This window comes from Vulpes vulpes, chromosome 11 (genome assembly GCF_048418805.1).
Source record: "Vulpes vulpes isolate BD-2025 chromosome 11, VulVul3, whole genome shotgun sequence".
Taxonomy (NCBI): domain Eukaryota; kingdom Metazoa; phylum Chordata; class Mammalia; order Carnivora; family Canidae; genus Vulpes; species Vulpes vulpes.
In genome coordinates this window covers 64,606,930-64,627,765 of record NC_132790.1, presented here as the reverse complement: position 1 = coordinate 64,627,765, position 20,836 = coordinate 64,606,930, and the positions used below count along the sequence as shown (strand labels likewise).

The following is a 20,836-nucleotide window of genomic DNA, read 5'->3' as shown; positions in this document are numbered from 1 at the left end:
CCAAGGGAAACCTGCTTCTCCCTCTACCTATGTTTCTGCCTCTTTCTCTTGTCTCTAATGAACAATTAAATAAAATATTTTTTAAAAAAGAAAAAGAAATAAAACATTTGCAGACTTATCCTGATGTTTTTAATTTATTAGCCACGTTTTTCTTAAGTAACCTAGGCATCTCCCTGCCAATTGATAAATGAGGATATAAACCCAAATATCTTCCCACCCCCTCGTTTGGGGAACAAGTCTTCTGACCACATACAGTTAGCCTTGATGGTAGATCTGAACAGCTTGCAAATTTCTGTACATGCTGAGGATGAACTAGTTTCTTAAGAACTAAAGGAATGTTAAGAGCAAAGAGCTGTCGTGACAGCTTGCTGTACCTGCCAACTTCATTCAGGTCCGGTTTTGAACAATGCTTTTGCAAAAAGGATTTTGACATAGATCCTGTTGAGACCCAAAGGGGCCAGTATGACTGCAGGCTTAGGAAGTTTGCCACGTGAGGAATGCCTGATGAAATCAGACACAGCAAGTCCAGTAGAGAGAAGACATGAGTTCTGTTGAGAGATGTGCTGGGTGGGTTCTCAAGTAGAAAATATAATAAACTTGTTCTGGGTAATTCTGAAGGGCAAAAAGAGGATCCATAAAATTTATAAGAGGGCAGGCTTCAGTATAAGTTTAAACATTTTCACAATCGTGGTTTCTTAACAGCAAAACAGGCTTCCTCCTCTGAGGAGTCAAAGTTCAGGAGATGCCGAGGGACCACCCATCAAGTCTAGTGCAGGAAAGATTGAGATACCAGATTGGGTGGCTTCAGTGGTTCCTTCTTTGCTTCTGTTCTCTGCTGATCATCCTTACTTACATATGCACTGTGGCAAGACAGCTTACTTCTACTACTCCAGACAGGCTCATCTAATAAAGATATTTTTTTATTGACCCATGGTACAAGACCCAGTGACTGAATGGGAATCAAGTCTCCCTGGGATTCCAATAACTAGAATTGAGGCATTACTTGCTGTCTCAGAAAATATGACCATGTAGAGGAGAGGAAACCTTCCTGTCTCCTCACTGTTCCCACCATCAAGAGTTAATGCAGTGAATATTGTTTTTACCTGTCTAAGCAAAGACAAATACTCCTTGGGGAGTGGAGCTGTCCTTCAGGACAGCTCTGACCCACCATCTGAGCTTCACAGCTTCCAAGGGATCAGAGTCAGTTGCTAAGATCTGCGTTGTGGTTCAATCCCCACTGTGTGCAGTGCTGCTTCCCTTACAGGTTCCTCTCCAAAAACTCTCTGCACAGAAATCTCACAGCCTTAAGGTCTGTTTCTAGGGAACCCAAACTAACAGCCAGATGTGGAAACTGAAAGGCTCTATCCTGGTAGTATGTTGCAGTGCCTCGATTCATCTTGGTGTTTCTTTCATTCATTCATGGATTCGCTTGTTCATTTAACTGAAGTCAGTTGTGCACCCATACCATGTCAAATGTGTAAGTTCTTTCCAAGATAAAAATCCCCTGGAACTGAAATTGGTTTTATTTTCGTGGTTCTTTTGTGAGTGGATCATGAAAAACCTCTTCAGTGGCTCAGAGCTAATATTTCAGGACAAGGAAGTCTGTATTTATTTCATTGTATTTTCCCTTCCTATGCTCAGCTGTATCCAAAGATATTTTGCAAAGTTGACTTTGCGTGCCCAGGAGCACTGTTAGAGGAATGAGTGGAGAAAGCAGTTAAGGACTTTCCCCAGGCTCAAGTAGTCTAATTGAATTTCCTCTCTGTGATTTTAATTCTCTAAGCAGCGAGGGAGTGGAAGGCAAGATTCTCTTGAAGAACTGCCCAGTGGTTATAGAGCAGCTTTCCTTCAGGACTCCCAGTACCTTCCTCATTCCATTCCTTGGCTCTAGAAGCTTCCTAAGGAAGAGACACTGTTCTTTTACCTGGGGGTATGGAAGACTGAGCATGCCTTCATTTTGTTACCCAAACCGGGAAACAACCCTCATTGGGCATGCACATGTGCACATACACATACATCTGCTCCACTGGGGGGACAGGAAGGAAGGTACTATAGTTTCATGGCTGCCATTTTTGCCAAGACTTCCCAGTAGCTTTGGGTGAAGGATAAATGGATTTTTAAAAAAGATTTTATTTATTTATCCGTGAGAGACAGAGAGAGAGGCAGAGACATAGGCAGAGGGATCTTAGGACCCTGGGATCATGACCTGAGCCAAAGGCAGATGCTCATCCACTGAGCCACCCGGGTGCCCCAGGATAAGAGGATTTTTAAATGTACACAGTTTGCTGTGTGATCATGCCAAGTTAAGTTTCACATAGTTCCCTGCTATCTACCCTAGAAAAAGGAATCCAATCATGGCTCTTCCTTTACCAGTAGGGACCTACTTAGCAAGGGCTTGCTTCTTTTGTGCCTGCTGGAGTGTTAGTTCCAGAACCAGAACCCTTGAGCTCCTTCACCAAGGCCACGTATGCCTCTGCAGGAGCCACCTCTGGGTTGCATGGATGTCAGACACGTTGGCTCCCATTCCTAGTTAGACTCTTCCAGCTGCATCTTATCCCCTTGTTCACATATTGTGTTGCACTCTCAGAGGTGGTACCGTCCAGTTCCTCTTTCTCTGTGGAGATGGCCCCACCTGTTCTTCAGGAAAAGGCTGTACTTTAGCTGCTTCTTGCCTCGGCCTGGCTTCTATTGTCCTTGCTGTGAGCAGTGAGCTTGTAGAGGGGAGGCTGGTGTGTGTGAGCAGGCATGTGGGCATGTATAGGCACTCCCCTGCACACACTCACAGTCCTTTCCAGGGAAGATTATATCTGCAAAACTGACAGTCATTCGGGCCTGATTGGTGCCCTCCCCTAGACTCCCCCTCTAGATATAGACACTACCGTTCAAGACAACAGGTACCTTGCATCTGAAAAGGTCAGAGATTGGAGGAAAGAGGTCAGACCAACCTCTGTGTTGGATGTGTTGGATGGAGTCATCCAAGATGGCAAGTTAATGAGAGAAGCAGATTGGAGGAGGCAGAGAATAATATACTTTTCCAAGGATACTGGAGTTTTATTTTGGTTTTGCAATTATACTAGTGGGCATTAGTCATGTCGTTTTTAAATGTAATGTACTCATAGAGCCAACTGAGCACTCTCTAGGGCCTCAGCAAAATGCCACATGAGAGATTCTCTGAGCCCTTAGCTGAGTTAGGCTTCAGCTACGTGATGTGAAGGGCTAGTAAACGTAAAAGCAGTTCGCTCATGACAGCATAAAATATTTTACTGAACTGCAAATAAAGAACACCTTGCAGTTCTTTCCCCATGTGTTTTCATTTTTTCCCTCTTCCGTTCCTTTCTGTGAGTCAAAAAAACTTCCAGTGCTTCATCGAGGAAGTGTGTTCTGTTCTGTCCACACAGCCAGCTGCTGATACGGAATACGCCCTCACACAGAGCATGCTGGGGCCCAGCAAACAGACCCGGGGAACTGCAGCTACTTTCCCGGAATGCTCCTTGAGAACAATTCAGCTAGATGTGACCCCCATTTTGTCAGATAAACTGGGGGGGGCAGCATGAGCCTGGCAGTGCTTTCAGGACAGAAGGTTTAACTCCGAGGACCTTGTGGTCTTCAGTTTACCTTGCTTTCCTTTCTACTGATTTCCTTAGGACTTAACATGTAGTAAAGTGCTCTAGTCAGACAGCCCCCAAGAAAGGTCTTCATGTTTCCAATCCTAGATGGGTTTTGAGAATACGCAATAGAAAAACTGAAATGAGTAGAAAAGCACAGGAGGCTGGAGGCCAGCGTGTTACCATTGGAGAACAGGAATCAGCTGCCACTGTTTGAACGACTTTGTGCAGGAAATACAGTCCAGATTGGTCTTCTGTCCAGGCTTTATTCATTCATTCTATCTCTTTTCTCTCCCTGCCATGAACCTCTGCACCCTAGGAGAAAGAACGATGAGAACATAACACTGGAGACTCTCTGCCATGACCCCAAGGATACCTACCATGGAATTGTTCTCGAGGATGCTGCCTCTTCGAAGTGCATTATGAAGGAAAAGAAGGTGCTGGGGGAGACTTTCTTTATGTGTTCCTGTAGCTCCGACGAGTGTAACGACTACATCATCTTCTCCGAAGGTGAGTTTTCTTCCTTTGAGAGTCTGGAGCCCAGCTTATCTGTGTTCATGTCTTGTGTCCCTTGTCCATGGTCTCTGGTCATCAACTCCGTCTTCTGGGCCTGGAGAGGGAGTTTATACTCTGTGGTTTAGGAACCTAGTCACCGGGCAGGACAAGATGCTTAAGGAGTGCGGGGTTGGTCCTGGCCCATAGCCCCTCTTCCTTATAGAGCCCACATTATTGCTCACCTTCAACCTGCAGCGGTGGTTCTTCACCCCTGGAGCAGCAGTAGCAGAATCACCTGAGAAATTGCCAGCAACGTAGAATCTGGGGGCCCCACACCAGACTATGGAAGCAGAAACTCTGGGTGTGGGTGCCACAGTCTGTGTTTGAGCAAGCCCTCCAGGTGATTCTGATGCCACTCAAATGTGAAAACTACTTGTCTGGAGATTGGAGGAAGCTGTTGGATACTGGGGGGAGACTTACCTTGAATTAACTCAAGTGGTTTTGTCTACATGTTCCTAGGATTTGGCTGAAGGATACTTTCTGAGAGAAGAACTGAAATGCAGAGGGCATGTAAGGGATACCCAGGGAGGCAGGGTTTACCCAGGGAGGCAGGGAAAGGCAAGGTTAGATTCGATCCTCCATCTTTGAAGTTCAGGATTCGCTCAGCTTAAAAGGAGAGCACACACAGCTCCTTCGATTTAAGACACTATTCAGTGATTTTAGCTACAAAATAGCGTATGCTCCTTGTCAAAAATTGAAACAGTCCAACAGTATATAAGAATTTTTAAATGGAGGTACGTGAACCTCATCCCATCTCCTGACCTGACAGATAACTAGCATGGATAGTCTGTTGGATGCATACTTGCCTCTATCATTCATTTATATTATCCTTCCTCACCTCCTCTCTTTCCCTGTTTCTTCCCTCTCTTCTTCCTTCTGACTCTTCCTCAATCCACGTATCTGTCCATCCACTCATCTATCCATCGATCCATTTTTCCCTCCATCCATCCATCTCATACATTCATCCACTTTTCAATGCAAATAGTTGAGCATACAATAAATATTATTTGACAATATTTTTTCACCCAACCACTTTTGCTTCTCCTTTTAAACAAAACAATATATATGGATATACTATGTGCCTTTTAACTATTTTCTAGAAATTCCATAATATGGATTATCTTCTCTGATTGATTTAGCTATTCACCCTGTTGGTAGATTATTTAGGTGTCTCTGCTTTTCCACTTCACGCTACATTGAATATCTTTGTAAAAATGTCTTGTACATTTGTGCTAATATTTCTGTAAGATAGATTTCTAGAAATGAAATTTTGGGTCAGAAGTTAAACACATTTTAAATCTGGATAACCACTATTAAATTGTTCTCCCCACAAAGATATCTAGGTATGTGGATATCCATGTCTCTTTAACACTGGAGATATAAGCCTTTTAATTTTGCCAGTCTGATAATGAAAATAATATTATCTTGGTTTTAGGAATGTAAATTCAGAGTGGGGAAAGATTATTTTAGCCCCAAATAGGTCTGATTCAATAAAAAAAAGTATTCAATAAAAAAGTTCTAAAGTATTAGAACACAAGTTCTAGGTTTACACACCATCCCTGCTACTATGTATATCCCAACGATGAAAACGATGTCTCATGCTTTGTGTGTGGTACTCAATAGCACTGCTCACCCACCTTTTTCTCTCTCTGTGTCCTTCGCCTATTGCCATTTCCCTGCTTTTTTTGTCCAACCCCTTACCGATGCCAACTATTCAGTGTACAAAGTAAGACATAGTCATCTTGTCGGCACCACACTTTCTAAAATCACTTCTCCCTCCTATCTTGTCATCCTGTAAATACTCCTTTTCTTTCATTTCTCTTATGTATTTGAGTTAGGAGGGAAGATGTAACTGTATTAAATCACACTAAAACATGGTAACACTGGATATCCTGACATAGCATCTTCTTTCCCCAAGTAGTTCACCTTTTCAAAGAACTCCCAGCTTAAGCCAAAGGAATTAATCTCTAATAGCAGAATATCCAAACAAGTTTATTACCATTCATAAAACTTTTCTGTCCTTTTGTCTACTGGGTTATCTACAATGTAAGAGTTTATTTTACCCAAAAGGAACAAAAGTTAATAAATGGCCTACAAGTTGGAGATAATAGATATTAGTATAGATATTAGTATAAGCTCTTAAGCTATTCATGACTTCAGTTTTCAGTGTATTTCAACTCAGGTGATAATCACGGGCCCATGTCTATATTTTCCCTCTTCCTCATTATCAGACTATTTCTTTCCTTATGATGCGAGATAATCAGCATAAAGGCATTTCTCCTTGTACAGCTCAGGAAATCCAGCAGAGCTGATGACTTGGTTGCTTGGATGACTTCAGAGTCTCCTAAAATGCTCCAGGGAATGCTTGATTTTTAGACATTTCCCATTTCTGCAGTGGGATAGTTCCCCTACCTAAAATACCACATAATTAGCAATATTTAAGGACCCACTTCCACTCTTATTGCCACCATCTCTCCCTTACACTGAGGAATGAAATCTCTTGAAGCAATCTTTATTTCTCCACTCCAAGTCAAATAAAATGTTAAACACAAACACTCTAAAGTGTTTTATGCTCTATTTTTATTATATAGTGCTCTGTTCTCATTGCCAGATTTCTGATCTGCAAACACAGTGAATAATAATTACTTACATCTTCCTTTTTTCTTAAACATTCAAGGGAAGGGGCCCCTGGGTGGCTCAGTTGGTTGAGCATGACTCTTGATTTCAGCTCAGGTCATGGTCTCAGGGTCCTGGGGTCGAGCCCTGAATAGAGCTCTGTGCTCAGAAGTGGGGAGTCTACTTGAGATTCTCTCTCTCTCTTTCTTCCTCCTCTGCCCCTGCCTCCTACAATCTCAATCTCTCTATATAATAATAAATAATTTTTTAAAAAAACTTAAGGGAAAAAGATGAGCCACAAGATTTTCTTTTTAAATGTAATCTTTATTTTCAGTGCTCTTATTCATGATAGCTGACATTCGAGAGAATGGATCCTGTCTCTCTCTGAAAGACCCTTGGCCAAAAGGTGCTATGTAGAATTCTGAGAAGTCAGGGAATGCCCCTTGGACTCACCCAGACCTCAAATTCCAGTGAGAATCCTTATTGATGGGCTTGTGACAGCTGTTAGAGGAGATCTGTCAGGCTTCTAGACTGAGCATAGAATGTGGGAGGAGGGGAATCTGGAGTAAGCAGCTGCTCTATTGACTTGCAGATACCCACTTTGCAAAGACAGTGTGGGTGTGCGGTTATTCAGCTCCCACTGAACCTTTAAGAATCCAACACAACCACTCCGTTTTATTCATTCCATAAACAGTTTCTCAGGGCAGCAAAGATCCTTAATTTGCAGGGCCCTGAGCACGGGGGTGATTTTTGCTGTTTTAGGAAAGAGAGAAACCATGTAGTGTGACTTTGGTCAAGAGTGAGAGCCTGAGATGGGTTTCCCAGCATTGAAGGCCTATTCCGCTGCTTGCTAGCTTTGCCACCTTGGGCCAGTTGCCTGATATCTCTATGTTGCAGTCCTCTTGTGTGTGAGATGGGAATGAAAGGGCGGGGTGGGAGTGAGGTGGCATTGGCAGAGTTGAATAGATGGGTGCACGCAGAGTAGTACGGTGGGAGGAGTCACTCTTGGCTGCTAATATTATTTAGGGCTTTGTACAGGATTTGGGACTTTTGCTTGAGATGAGGAGTAGAACCGTGTAGCGTCTAGGTCCTAGGTCTGCACCAGGACTGAGGTTGTAGAGTTGTGGGTTGACCATGGCATGCCAGCAGAGTGTTCAGACCCCTCTGGGTATCACACAGAGGGCGTGTTTTGTCTCATCCTCCACACGCCTTCATGGAGGCAAGGGGAACATGTTGAGTCTAGGATTTCTAATCAAAGCGAACCACATCCCTTACATGGCCGGATGATATTACAAATTAGGCACCTTGTTCCTGTTTTGACTCAGAATCACAGCAGGAGGCAGCTAAATAAAAGTCACAAGTACCTCTCAGATCAGTGACCAGGGCAGTCACACTGTCCTTGCTGAAGGAATCCACTCCCGATACTTGTTCTCAGCAGAAGGCTCGCTTTGGGCCATGTGCCTTCTCATTGAGTGGCTGTGCCACCATTGACCTCTTCGTGCTGAGAGTGGGACCTCTGGCCTGGCATGGCTGGGGCGGGGGTGGTGGCCAAAGGAGGTGGGTGATGCTGGGAGAGCCCAGCACAGTAGCCAGTACAGAGTCTGGCTTACTCTTTCCTTGCTGGGGAAGGGGAACACTGTGCCAAGGAGAACAACTCTTCCAAATGGTGAGAACCTTTCATACACAAAGTCTTAGTGCACCAGCAGGGGCAGCCTTACCAGGGAGCTTGTCAGATGTACACAGCCTCCTGGACCTCTTGCACCAGCATCTGCTCTATAACAATGTCCTTGGTGATTCATTTGCACACCGAAGTGAAAAGCACTGGTGTGAACTCACCCAGCTGAACATGGTACCAGAGCTGGGCCTTGTGAAGTTCATGCTTGGTAACTTGCTGAGCTAATCAGCCCAAGAGAAATACATTTGGCCTTAAACCTGGTCATTTGGGAATGAGCTAAAGTCATTGTATTCAGTCCATTCATGTATCATGTAGCAGAACTCCCCAGTGAATTGTGGGTGTGTCTTTCAACAGTGATAGTAAAGGTCATTTTTTTTTATAAATACTCCACAAAGTTGGTGCTGACAGCTGCATGTAGATATCAAACACCTTTTAGGTAACATTTCTTTGGTTTCCATGATAGTGTTTATGTTCATCTGTCTGGGGGATTGTCCCCTGATACATCTCAAAGCAAGATGTTTGGGAACACTTTTCGGATGTGGTTCTGAATTGGGTCTACTGAGGAGGGGATTTTGGTAGCCCTGGGGAGCTCTGGCCAAGTAATACAGTAACGTTAAGAAGAATTTGCCTAAATCGGTTTGTTCCTCAGTTGTCTGTTACGATCATTTGCTAGAGTTGGATATGTGGAAAACAAGAAGGTGACTTATAGGAGCTTCCAGCTCCCAGATGACTGGACCCCTGGCCATCCCACCTTTCCCTCTGACTTGTGAACTTCTCATTCTGGAAATTGAGAGACACTATGGCTCTGCAAGAAAGGGAATTAGCATTAAACTCAAGTCCTGAATTTTAAAAAGTCTAGTTTCAAGGCTAGAGACCCAGCCCCTTCCTTAACTGAAGAGCTAGCAAGCTGATGCCTTGTTTAGCACCCACGCTGTGGAAATTCATAGAATAATTAGAACATTAGCAGCAATGATCACTGCACTGGGTTGGAATGGTCACCTGTGCTAACCGCTCTCAGGTATGCGGTCTTGTTTCCTAGAGACACATATATATTTGAATATTCACTTATTTATTTTAGAGGGGTAAAGGGTGGAGGAAGAGAGAGAGAGAGAGAGAAAATCCCAAGCAGATTCCCCACCTAGTGTGGAGCCCCACACAGGGCTTGATCCTGTGACCCTGAGATATGACCTGAACTGAAATCAAGATTTGCATGCTCAACCAACTGAGCCACCAAGGCACCCCTAGTGTTTTTTTCCTGACATGTTCAGCATTGTTTCCAGCTTTACTAATGTATAATAGGCAAATAGAATTGTAAGATGTTAAATGTTTACACATTCATTATGAAATTATGAAGGGATTCCTTTCATCCAGTTAATAACCGCCATCACCTCACATATTTATGTGTGTGTGTGAGACTTTAGATTCTACTCTTTTAACAAATTTCGATGATACGAGACAGCATTACCAACTATATTCACCATGTTTTACATTAGATCTTCTGATCGTATTCACCTTCTAGCTGAAAGGCTCTACCTTTTTATCAACCTCTATTTCTCTTTCTCTCCAGCCTGTGAAGTCTTTCTACTTTCTATGAGTTTGACTTTTTTTTTTTTTTAGAGTCCACATAAAAGTGATACCATGCAGTAATTATCTTTCTCTGTCTAGCTTATTTTACTCAGTTAATGCCCTTGGAGGTCCATCCATGTTGTTGTGAACTGCCTTCTTCCCAGGGCTGAATATTACTCCATCGTGTTTGTGTGTGTATATAGTCTACATCTTTATCCAGTCACCAAATAATGGGCACTTAGGTTGTTTCTGTTTCTCAACCATTGCAGGTAATGCTGCAGTGAATATGGAAGTGCAGATATATATTTAAGATCCTGTTTTCATTTCCTTTGGTTATTTAATCTGAAGTGGGATCGCTGGATCATATGGTATTTCTACTTTTAATTTTTTGAGGAACCACCATATTGTTTCGTGGCTGTGCCAATGTACATTCCCACCAACAGTGCAAACAAGTTTTCCTTCTCTCCACTTCCTGACATTTGTTATCTCCTGCCTCTTTCGGGGTCATAATCTTTTACACTGAAGTGAATCCTTTGAAATAAGCTCATCTGAACTTTTCATTTTACTTATTACAAAGAAGTGTGTCTCCAGAGAGTGGCATGAATTTCCCAAGATCTCACAGTTGGTTCTTCACCTTTTGTCCACAGAGAATCAGAGAATCTTGTCTCTTCCTCAGGGAATTCCCTCAGTCTTCCACAGTCAGGTCGGGTGTGTAGGGGTGTATGCTTTTTTGTCAGGTGTACAGCCATGGCAGTTTGCACCCCTCACATAAGAGGCCGCCTCTTCTGTGGATACAGGACCAGTCACTGAACTGAAGTACAGACTCACTATTCAACAAATCTTTGGCAAGACGTACCATCTCCGGCTTACGCTGTTCGTGAATTTGTGAGAAATGATGTTTATAATGTAACGGATGGCCAGCAGGATGCTCACCTTTTGGGAAGCTCATGGTTCCCCCCTTCCCCCAGTAAGATGATGAGTGCAGATGCCCACTACACCACTTATAAACTCTCCCTGAGTGAACTACTTCACCTCTGCTTTCCCCTCTGAAAAATAGGGATAGAAATAACGCTTCTTTGGACAGGATTCTTGTGAAGATAAAGACTTTGTCCGTGTAGGGGACTTAGAGTTGTACCTGGCAGAGACAAGTCTTCAATAAAACTTTGGCTGTTTGGTGACTGCTGCTCCCCTAGATTCAGATATCTTATCATTGGATGTAGGCAGATGAGCAAGGAGCTTTGAGAAGGGAAATCAGGACTATATGTTTACTGTAAGGAATACTGCTGGGGAAACTGTTGCATTGCATTGTTCTGTTCAGGAAGAAGCCAGGAGAAATTTCTCTCAGCTGCCCCCCTTAGAAAGAGTGTTTCCCTCATGGGGTCCTGTTTGTTTCTGATCTTAAGGACACTTTGAAGCGTATAGAGTAGAGGTCAGCAAACTCCTTTGCTAAAGGACCACTTAGTAAATAGTTTCTAGCTTTGTGGGCCCTCGAGTCTCTCTGTTCCAGCTACGCCGCTCTGCTGTGGAAGCTGCCAGAGACAGCATATAAACAATTGGATGCAGCTGTGTTCCAATAACACTTCATTTACAAAAACAGACCTCAGCTCCTGACGTAGATTGTGGGTTGTTTTTTTTTTTTTTTCTTTTTTTGGTATATCCCCGTTCAATACCAACTAAGTTGGGCTTCTAGCAAGTATGTGTCTACTGATAACACCCCTGCTTGCCTGTGTTCCGCATTTGTCTTCTCATTGTCTTCATTCCATCACCTTACTTTTACTTCTCTTGTCTTCCTTCCCTACTCTACCTGAGCTTTTTTTGTTAAACAGGATGGAACTATCAGTGAATACATCAATTATATGCAGTCAATTTAGACACGAGGACTCTAGAAACCACTTCTGACTCAAAGTTCAACCGATGTGGTTAAACAGAGAAGCAGACCATCCGATGTCGCCTGCCACCCAATGTGTGTTCACTGCTGATGTGGCAGCTACATGCAGACTTTTGCAGTTAGCATGCCCTTGAACTTGAGAGGCTGAGAGAAGAGAGAGAGGGGCTCCCAGTAGCAACAGGGTTTCATTCCTTCCTCTCTCATTGTAGAATTTCTTTTACATGAAAACAGCCTCTGGTTTGCAGGCCTAACTCTGGCAGGAAGACAAATGATTTTTTTACAGTATCAGACACGCGGTTTCCTGTCTATGTTTAACTTGCCAGCAGAACATCTCAGCCAGCTGGTTCCCCTTAGACCTATTGTGACCTTAATAACATGGCCTCACGCCATCCAGTAAACCCACTCTGTGTATTGATCACATGCCTCATGCACTTTATTGACTCGTATTGGTTCGTGAGTCAGAGAAGACCTGGGAGTGCCGCCCCCTTCATCTTAAATTCCATTTTGTGTCTGTTCTGACCCAGCATCATGGAGCTGGCTTCTTGGAGGAAACTCTTAGTTCTTGCATGGAAGGAATGAGAAGACTAAATGGTGCTTTGGCAGCTCTGGGACTTCTGGGTGTGCTGCCTTTGAACTGTGCAGTCACTACTCAAAATAGCTGGCTTGCCAGCCGTGCGTTTTTGTTTTAGGAGAAACAAACCAGATTTACTTTCCGGTCTAAATGCAGAAGAAAAAAGTGAGTGTGGAAATATAGTTGTGAAGAGTTGTTAGAAGAGGAAGAAAATTATGGATGAAAGTCACTGGTTTCATTCCTGGGAAGAGAAATCAGTTATTTGAGGTGATGACTCAGTGCTGAAGGAGCCTTTGGTTGTGAATGAGCTAGGTTAGAAAGCATCCTCTGAATATGTGAATATGGCCCATGTCTCGCCAAGAAAATAATAAAGATCATACATGCCAGAGGGCATTGTGACTCAGTCAAGTGAAGCTTAGAACATATTTGTAGCTTCTCTAGGCAAAGCAACTCGTTTCTGTAGATTCCCCCCCAACCCCCAAACCCCCACCCCCAGCAGCAGAGTAAACAAAGATGCTCTGAGGCTACATGTGGTTGCCAGTTGTGACTATTTCTGCCCTGGAGCCTCATTTTGATATGAATCATGGCAGAGTGGAATCCAGTAAGGATACAATCTGTCTCAAATCCCAGCCACTGGGTGTGGGTGACCAGTTAAACAGTTGGTGGTGGTACATCTGCAGTCTCTCATCACCCCGGGACCACCCCCTTGTGTTCTACAAATGACACACGGATGGGTGACAGCAAAAAGGGTCCACAGAAACCCTTTTTTTAATGATTTTATTTATTTATTCATGAGAGACCCAGAGAGAGAGAGAGGCAGAGACACAGGCAGAGGGAGAAGCAGGCTCCTAGCAGGGAGCCTGATGTGGGACTCGATCCTGGGACTCCAGGATCATGACCCGAGCTGAAGGCAGGTGCTAAACCACTGAGCCACCCAGGCGTCCCCACGGAGATCCTTTTCCTGCTGTCCCACCAGTGGAAAAACACTAGCAAGCTAGCTAACCACCATGAAATTGAGTTTCATTTCCACTCACCTAAACTCCAGTGGCTGTACTTACCACCAGTTGGACATCTGGCTGACATGCTTTTGTAAAACCTTTTCTGATCCTGAAATCACTCCTGCATGGTGCTAAATATGCAAAATATCAAATTTACCAGCAATCATTGTACAGTCATTAAGAAGGAACCATTTTGTCTTATCTTTTGCTTTAGTGAACAGCATGAAAACCAGTAAGTGGATGTACAGAGAGGCACTTTGACTTAAGGTAAAGAATGAATTTTTGAATATCCTAGCCTTTAGACCTTATCCTCATAGGTCTAATGCATAGCTAGATGCATAGCTAGATCTTTTGGGAATAGATTATGGGATTATTTACGGAGGAGTAGGCTCTCTCTGTTGTAACATTTCATCATTTCAAGGACCAAATTCATATTTTACTTTAAAAAAATATATACCTTACATTGCTCATTAGGATATAGCTGGTTCCAGTGTCATGAACAATTGGTCCTAAAAGTAGGCATTAAAATTCCTTCCATTCCAGGCAGCCCCAGTGGCCCAGCTGTTTAGTGCCGCCTTCGGCCTAGGGCATGATCCTGGAGACCCAGGATCAAGTCCCGTGTTGGGTTCCCTGCATGGAGCCTGCTTCTCTCCCTCTGCCTGTGTCTCTGCCTCTCTCTCTCTCTCTGTCTCTGTCTGTCATGAATAAATAAATAAAATCTTAAAAAAAATAGTGTTTAGGAACTGCCATGCTCAAAATTTATTTAAAAAAAAAAATTCCTTCCATTCCTTCTTTCTCCAGGTCCCATCCTATTCAGGATGCCTATTTCTCCCATTCGGCTGAAGTCATTGTTCTCTGCTTTGGCTGCACTTTGGAAACACCTGAGAATCTTTAAAAACTACTCATTAACTGGGTCTTAGCCCTGCAAATTCAGACTTAATTGGTCTGAGACCTGGTGTCAGGATTAAAAAAAAATAATAACTCCCCAAGATATTCTAATATGCAGCCAGTTTTGGGAACCACTTAACTCAAGACAGTTTGTTCTGCCAAATATTTTTATATTTTTTTCAGGTTCCTCATATAACCTAGAAAGGGATGGTAACAATTAGAGAATGATAAGCACCACACAAAGTAGCTGAAATTCAGCCTTCTAGGTTAGAGGAGGAGAAAAACAACCAAACAAAATAACTATATTACCACCTCCCTGAGGAATAATAGAAGGTGGAGGCACCTGAGGTTTTAGAACCAATGAAATTATACATTAAAAGCAGACGTATTTTAAACTTCAAAGTGTAACTGGAAGGTTGGATGGCAAATTTTGGGTGCCACTGCCTCGGTGAAGACAAGGCAGTGAGGGGAGGTGGTATGCATAGTTGTAGGAGGTGAAGACCATCAGGTAGAAGGAAGTGCAACAAGTGGTGTTTTCCATGGAAGGCCAGAAGAGAAGCGAGGATGTGTTTCAAGTGGCCAAAGAGGGGTTGCTAGTGTGAAAAACTAATGTGCTCTTCTAAAGTCGTCTGGTCTCCCTGTTGGAGAAGATACTGAAATAACTTACTGTCTCTCTGCTTTCAGGTTTTCTGACTGCATGAAGGGACCCTAGACAGGTTACGAGATGTCCTCCAGACAGGCAATCCCAAAAAAGAATAGAAGAATTAGGGCAGGTGGGGGAGCCTAACAAAACCCAGGCTAAGTGGTCAGAAGATTAACATGAAGAAAAATGCAGCTCCAAAGAACATATGTCAGGCTGCATCTCTGTCAGTGGGGAAATAGGCATTCATAAGACATGTGATCATTTCTTGGGCAAAGCCTGGCATGATTTAGGTTCTCTATTAATGTTGGTTGACCTCCTAAAGTCACAGCAACAAAAGTAGCAAGAATCTATACCCCAAGGAGGACCATGAAATATGGTGAGTGCAATGGAAAGAATGCCCACTACAGCAGAAACAGAATTAGGGCTTCAATTGCGTGGAATGCCCAGTCATATGAAACTTAACAGATTCATGTAAAGTCAGGCGTATAGGCTTAACTGATTGATGGCAGAAGAGAGCTCATCAAAAGCTGGCTTAGCATCTGTTGATGTGATAAAGACCCAGGGGTTTACTCGTGAGTTAAGGTCATTTTGAATACAGGGTGATCTGACCGAGTGTATGGAAACAAAACAATAGAACCAACTAACCAACCAAGTTGGTTAGCACAGTCTTCAACTGTGCTCATTGGAAGGGGCGCCAAGAGTCCCAATGTAATCTTTGTTACACAGATTACATTCCAAGTATTGTGGCTGGCTCTAGCGAAACATGGAGAATCTGGAGTAGCAAGAATGATTTCAGAGAATTGATCATTTTACACTTCGAAAAGGGACCTGACATTTAGCAGGTGCCTCAGGCAGACTTGAGAGTCTGACCCATAAATCTTTTGAAGAGTGATTGAAGGAAACAAAGATGTGAAACCTGAAAAATAAACAGTTTGGGGAAACAGGTGAAATGCTTACCAAGCGTTTAAAAGCTGTCATCCATCCCATAAAAGAAGAATACATTTTGTTGTCTTTTGCTTTAGAGAACAGCATGAAAACCAGTACGTAGATGAGCAGGAGGGCTACGTTTGACTTAATATAAAGAATAAATTCTTAAATATCCCAGTGTTTAGGCTTTATCCTAATAGATCCATAGCTAGATCTATTGAGATTAGATTATGGGATGATTTACAGAGAAGTGTGGTCCTTCTGTCATAACATTCCGGATCTCTGCATCTCAGGAATATTCCAGAAAAGGTTGTCATGCCAGACTACCTGTAAGGTACTTTTGTTGATAGAGATGGGAAGGAAATAATGTAAGGAAGACAATGGAATATGATTCAAAGCTAGGGAATGGCTTAATTTTGAAATATGTGTAATTGGAATAAGACAATCACAAGGGTAGGAGGGAAGACATCTTCCGTTATCCTGGGAAAAATTATCCTCAAAATCTGTCCAGACTGTCAAGCAGTCCTGTCAATAATCTGGAAGCTAAATTCAATTGTATATGCTCAGTGAGCTCACTGTCATTCTGTTGTTTAATTAAAATGATTTCTTGTTGTTTGCCTGTATGTAGTTGTTTGCTTTTTGTTGAAATGATGGAGGAGGAATCCTATCTCACTCTGCACTCCTGCAGCACTGATCTCTCTAGGAAATTCTCACAGACCATCTTCTCACTGGCTAGCGCCGAATACAATTCTACTAGGGCTTTGCAAAAAGGTCCACTATTTTTTTTTAAAAGGTTGTATTTATTTATTCATGAGAGACAGAGAGGCAGAGGCAGAGGGAGAAGCAGGCTCCCCACACAGCAGGGGGCCCGATGTGGAACTGGATCCCAGGACCCCAGGATCACAACCTGAGCTGAAGGCAGACACTTAACTGACTGAGCCATCCAGGCATCCAACGCTCCAGATTTTCTAAGTGAAAGGTAAACAACTCTATGGCAGAGTACCAAGGAGCTTGTTTCATGTTTGCCAAAGCCCAGCTTCTCAAACTCTACTGTGTAAATTAAGCAACTAGGGATCTTTGTAAAATGCAGATTCTGATTCAGGAATTTAGGACAGGGCTCAGATACTGCATTTCAAATAAGTGCCCAAGTGTTGCCTACTGATGCTGTTAGTCTGGGGAACACACCTTGGTTTTTTCTGTGTGTGTTTTAAAATGTTTCATCTGAGTATAGTTGACCCACAATGTTGTATTAGTTACAGGTGTACAACCGGGGAACACACTTTGAGCAGCAGGGTGTCAAGAGATTCCTTCTGTATCATGCTACCAAAGTTTTTACAAGACAGTGCTCTAACCCACTGAGGTATGGAGCCTAATCACCACCAAATTTTTTTTTAAATGCAGAAAATGTTGGTAAGATATTAGAACCCCTAAGTTAGGAAGTGTGTGTGTGTGTGTGTGTGTGTGTGTGTGTGTAAAATATGGTGATTTGAGCAAGAACAAAGGAAAGATAATAAGGATATGGGATGTAACAGAATCAAGAGAGACAATTTGTTTTGCTTCTTATAAAATCCTTTATCTTGCTGTCCGGGGATCCCTGCATGTGTGTGCCTGAAGAAGGCTGTGGCTTCATAATACCTTCTTTGCATCTTGAGTGAACATACATGAAACATATTCAGTAAATGTATAGGAGTTATCAATATCTTTTGTTCCCTTCTGCCACTTTCTTCATTGTAACGGGGTCCAACTCGGTTAGGCATATGGTTCAACTGAGTTGTGTCCCTGGGAGGACAACAACCAAACCAAAAAGTGCATGCTGTCATTTTTCCAATATAGCCAGACTACCTCCTGACTTCCCTAAATAAGCCTTCTACCTTACCGTTGCTATTTCACTTCAAACTCTACAGTATACACTATCTTAAACTTATTTCTGACTAGGTGATATTGCTTCATTTTTTCAAGAAAGAGAATGTTGCAGCTCATGTAGTCACAGGGAAAATGGGGGTTCTCTAAAAGCAGCATTATCGTCAGACATGATACAAAAAGAAGCCAAGCAAAACTGCAATCAAATCACATACCTAGTGATATTTTAATGCTTCTTTACCAAATCAGGATTTTTTTTTCTGGTTGAAAATCTGTGAAATATGTTATTATTGAGAACTATTTTTTGTTTGCATTTATCACAGAATAATACAAACATATTTATTGAATATTTCCTACCTTAAAGAGCTTGAGAAATACTTAAGAGCCTGACACACATCTCTTGTAAGTCTTCGAAGAACCCAGTGGGGTTGGTCCTGGGTTGTCTTCATTATGCAAATGAGGAAGGAGAAAGAAACAAAGTTGGATCTAAAATCAGATTCCAAATTTTTTGAAAACCAAGTTATACTGCTTCTAAATATACAGAATGATTTCTGTAATTTTTTCAATCTCAGGATTTACTTTGGTTTTGGGGCTTCCTGTTGCCTGATGAAATGTTACTAGTTTGAATCTAGAGCTGTTTTTTTTTTTCCTCCCTGCAAATTGCCAAAAACTCAGCTTTTCAGTGTGCATTGAAAAAGTCATGAAACTGGATCTTAGCTCAATGTGGTGTCTAGAAATACTGCAGTTGGGGGGTGAAGTAGCATGAAGGATACTTCGTCACTTATTCCTGGAAGAATCAAGAGAACTCTGTCTCCAAGAGTGGCAGGAGCTTCAGGTTTTTGTTTTTTTTTTTAAGATTTTATTTATTCATGAGAGAGACACACACACAGAGAGAGAGACAGAGAGAGAGAGAGGCAGAGACACAGGCAGAGGGAGAAGCAGGCTCCATGCAGGGAGCCTGATGTGGGACTCGATCCCTGGACTCGAGGATCATGCCCTGGGCTGAAGGCAGGCACTAAACCGCTAAGCCACCCAGGGATCCCACTTCAGGGTTTTAAATGTAGTGACTGCTACAGAATATACTGCTAAATAGTTTAAGGAAAGTAAAGGGACCTTAAATCCCGGCAGCCAAACAGCATGGCAAAGAAAGATGATTCTGGGTTATATTGAGCGACTTGGGATAAAAATCCTCAAATGAGCTGTTTCAACAAAATGTTCTCAGTGCTAGTTTATTTGCAAATAATAGTTCCTTGGCTGAAAATAAGAGTGCATTTAATAACGTGAATTCCTGTCCTTCCTGATAACCTATATCATAGTTTACAAATAGATTATTTCATTAGAAAAGAAGCCACGTGTCAGTGAATCTGGTTATATAGCGGGTGAGCTAGCACAGGGACACCTGGAGACCGATAGTCACTGAGACCAGGTACTAAGCTAGACAAAGCTGCAGATTTATAAAAATTATTTATATTGTAACACAGATTCCTCCATTTCATTTCACTATGCTGGTGTTAAGATCTCCAATTCATGTTCAGCAGAGATAGCTATGGTTGGCATCCTGTTGCTGTTTTTAAAAGAAATTCACCGAGGGGCACCTGGGTGGCTCTGTCAGTTAAGCGTTGAACTCTTGATCTCAGCTCGGGTCATAAGATCGAGCCCCATGTCAGGCTCCACACTTGGTGTGGAGTGTGCTTGAGATTCTCTCTTTGCCCCTACCACTTCCCCTGTTCATTCTCTCTCTCTCTCCCAAATAAATACATCTTTAGGGGAAAAAAAAAAAAAGAAATGTATCTAACATTTCTGCTTTAAGATTTGTTGAAGGTCATTGGTGTATATTCCTTATCAAGGTGTTTAGAGTCCTCATCTACTTTCTCTGTGTACACTGAACTGATCATATAGTTTTTTCTCCTTTAATTTATTAAGATGGTAAACAATAGTGGGTTGTTTTGTTTGTTTTTAGTGCTAAGACATGCCTCCCTGGTAACCTGGTCCTGCTGTCTTATCTTTGTTTTATATCCTCTAATGGATTTGATTTGCCATTTAGTTAGAATTAATTTTTTTAATCGCTGACAGAGTGAGATTATTCTATAATGTTCTTTTCTCATACTCTTCTTGTCGCTCTGATTGTATTTATTTACATAAGAGGAATTGAGCCATGGTACACTTCTTTCTGTTCTCTGAAAGACTGTGTGAAATTGAAATGACCTGTTTCTTGCAAGTTTGGTAGCACTCAACTTCATCTGGGACTGGTATGCATTTGGCGCTTTGGGGGGAACACTGTTGCTCAAATGTCTTGGGTTACCTTCTCCCCCACTCTTTATTTAAAAAAGATAGGAGTGCCTTGGTGGCTCAGTTCATTAAGTGTCTGCCTTCAGCTCAAATCATGATGTTAGGATCCCAGGATCGAGCCCCATACTGGGCTCCCTGCTCAGCGGGGAGTCTGCTTCTCCCTCTCCTTTGGTCCCTTCCCCTGCTTGTGCTTAAGTGCTCTCTCTATCTCAAATAAATAAATAAAATCTTTAAAAAATTTTTAAACTTGTAGAAAAGTTGAAAGGATCATCATGCAGTTTACCCTGTACACTCCTTCCCTTTCTCAGTATTTACCCCATTTTACTACATTTTACTACATCCTCATTTCTCTCTATGTGCCTGCATGTGTGTGCACATGTCTGTGTATATTATTGTCAATATTCATATTTCCCCAAAGCTGTGGGGTTGCCGTTGTTGTTTAAATTCAGGATCCAGTCAAGGACTACCTTTTGCATTTGTTTTTTTGCCTCATGTGTGTGTTTCTTGTTTTTCGTGATGTTGACTTTAAACAGACTAGCTCATTTATTTCATTCTGGATTTGTCTGATGGCCCCTGTTTAATGAGATTCTTTTTGTTTATTGAGATATAATTGGCATATAACATTATTTTAGTTTCAGGTGTATAGCATAATGATTCAGTGTATGTATAGCGATCACCACAATAAGTCTAGTTAACATTCATCTACATGGTTACAAACATTTTTTTTCTTGTGATGAGAACTTCAAGCTTTACTC

General features: G+C 42.3%; 1 protein-coding gene across 2 annotated transcripts in view; it reads left to right on the top strand.

The window, feature by feature from the left end:
- Window positions 1–20,836, top strand: part of TGFBR2 (transforming growth factor beta receptor 2) — an 89,779-nt gene that overhangs the window by 36,845 nt on the left and 32,098 nt on the right. For both annotated transcript variants that reach the window (XM_072726627.1, XM_072726628.1), the window contains exon 3: window positions 3,925–4,115. In XM_072726627.1, coding sequence (XP_072582728.1) covers window positions 3,925–4,115 — 191 coding nt within the window. The remainder of the gene's footprint in view (window positions 1–3,924; window positions 4,116–20,836) is intronic.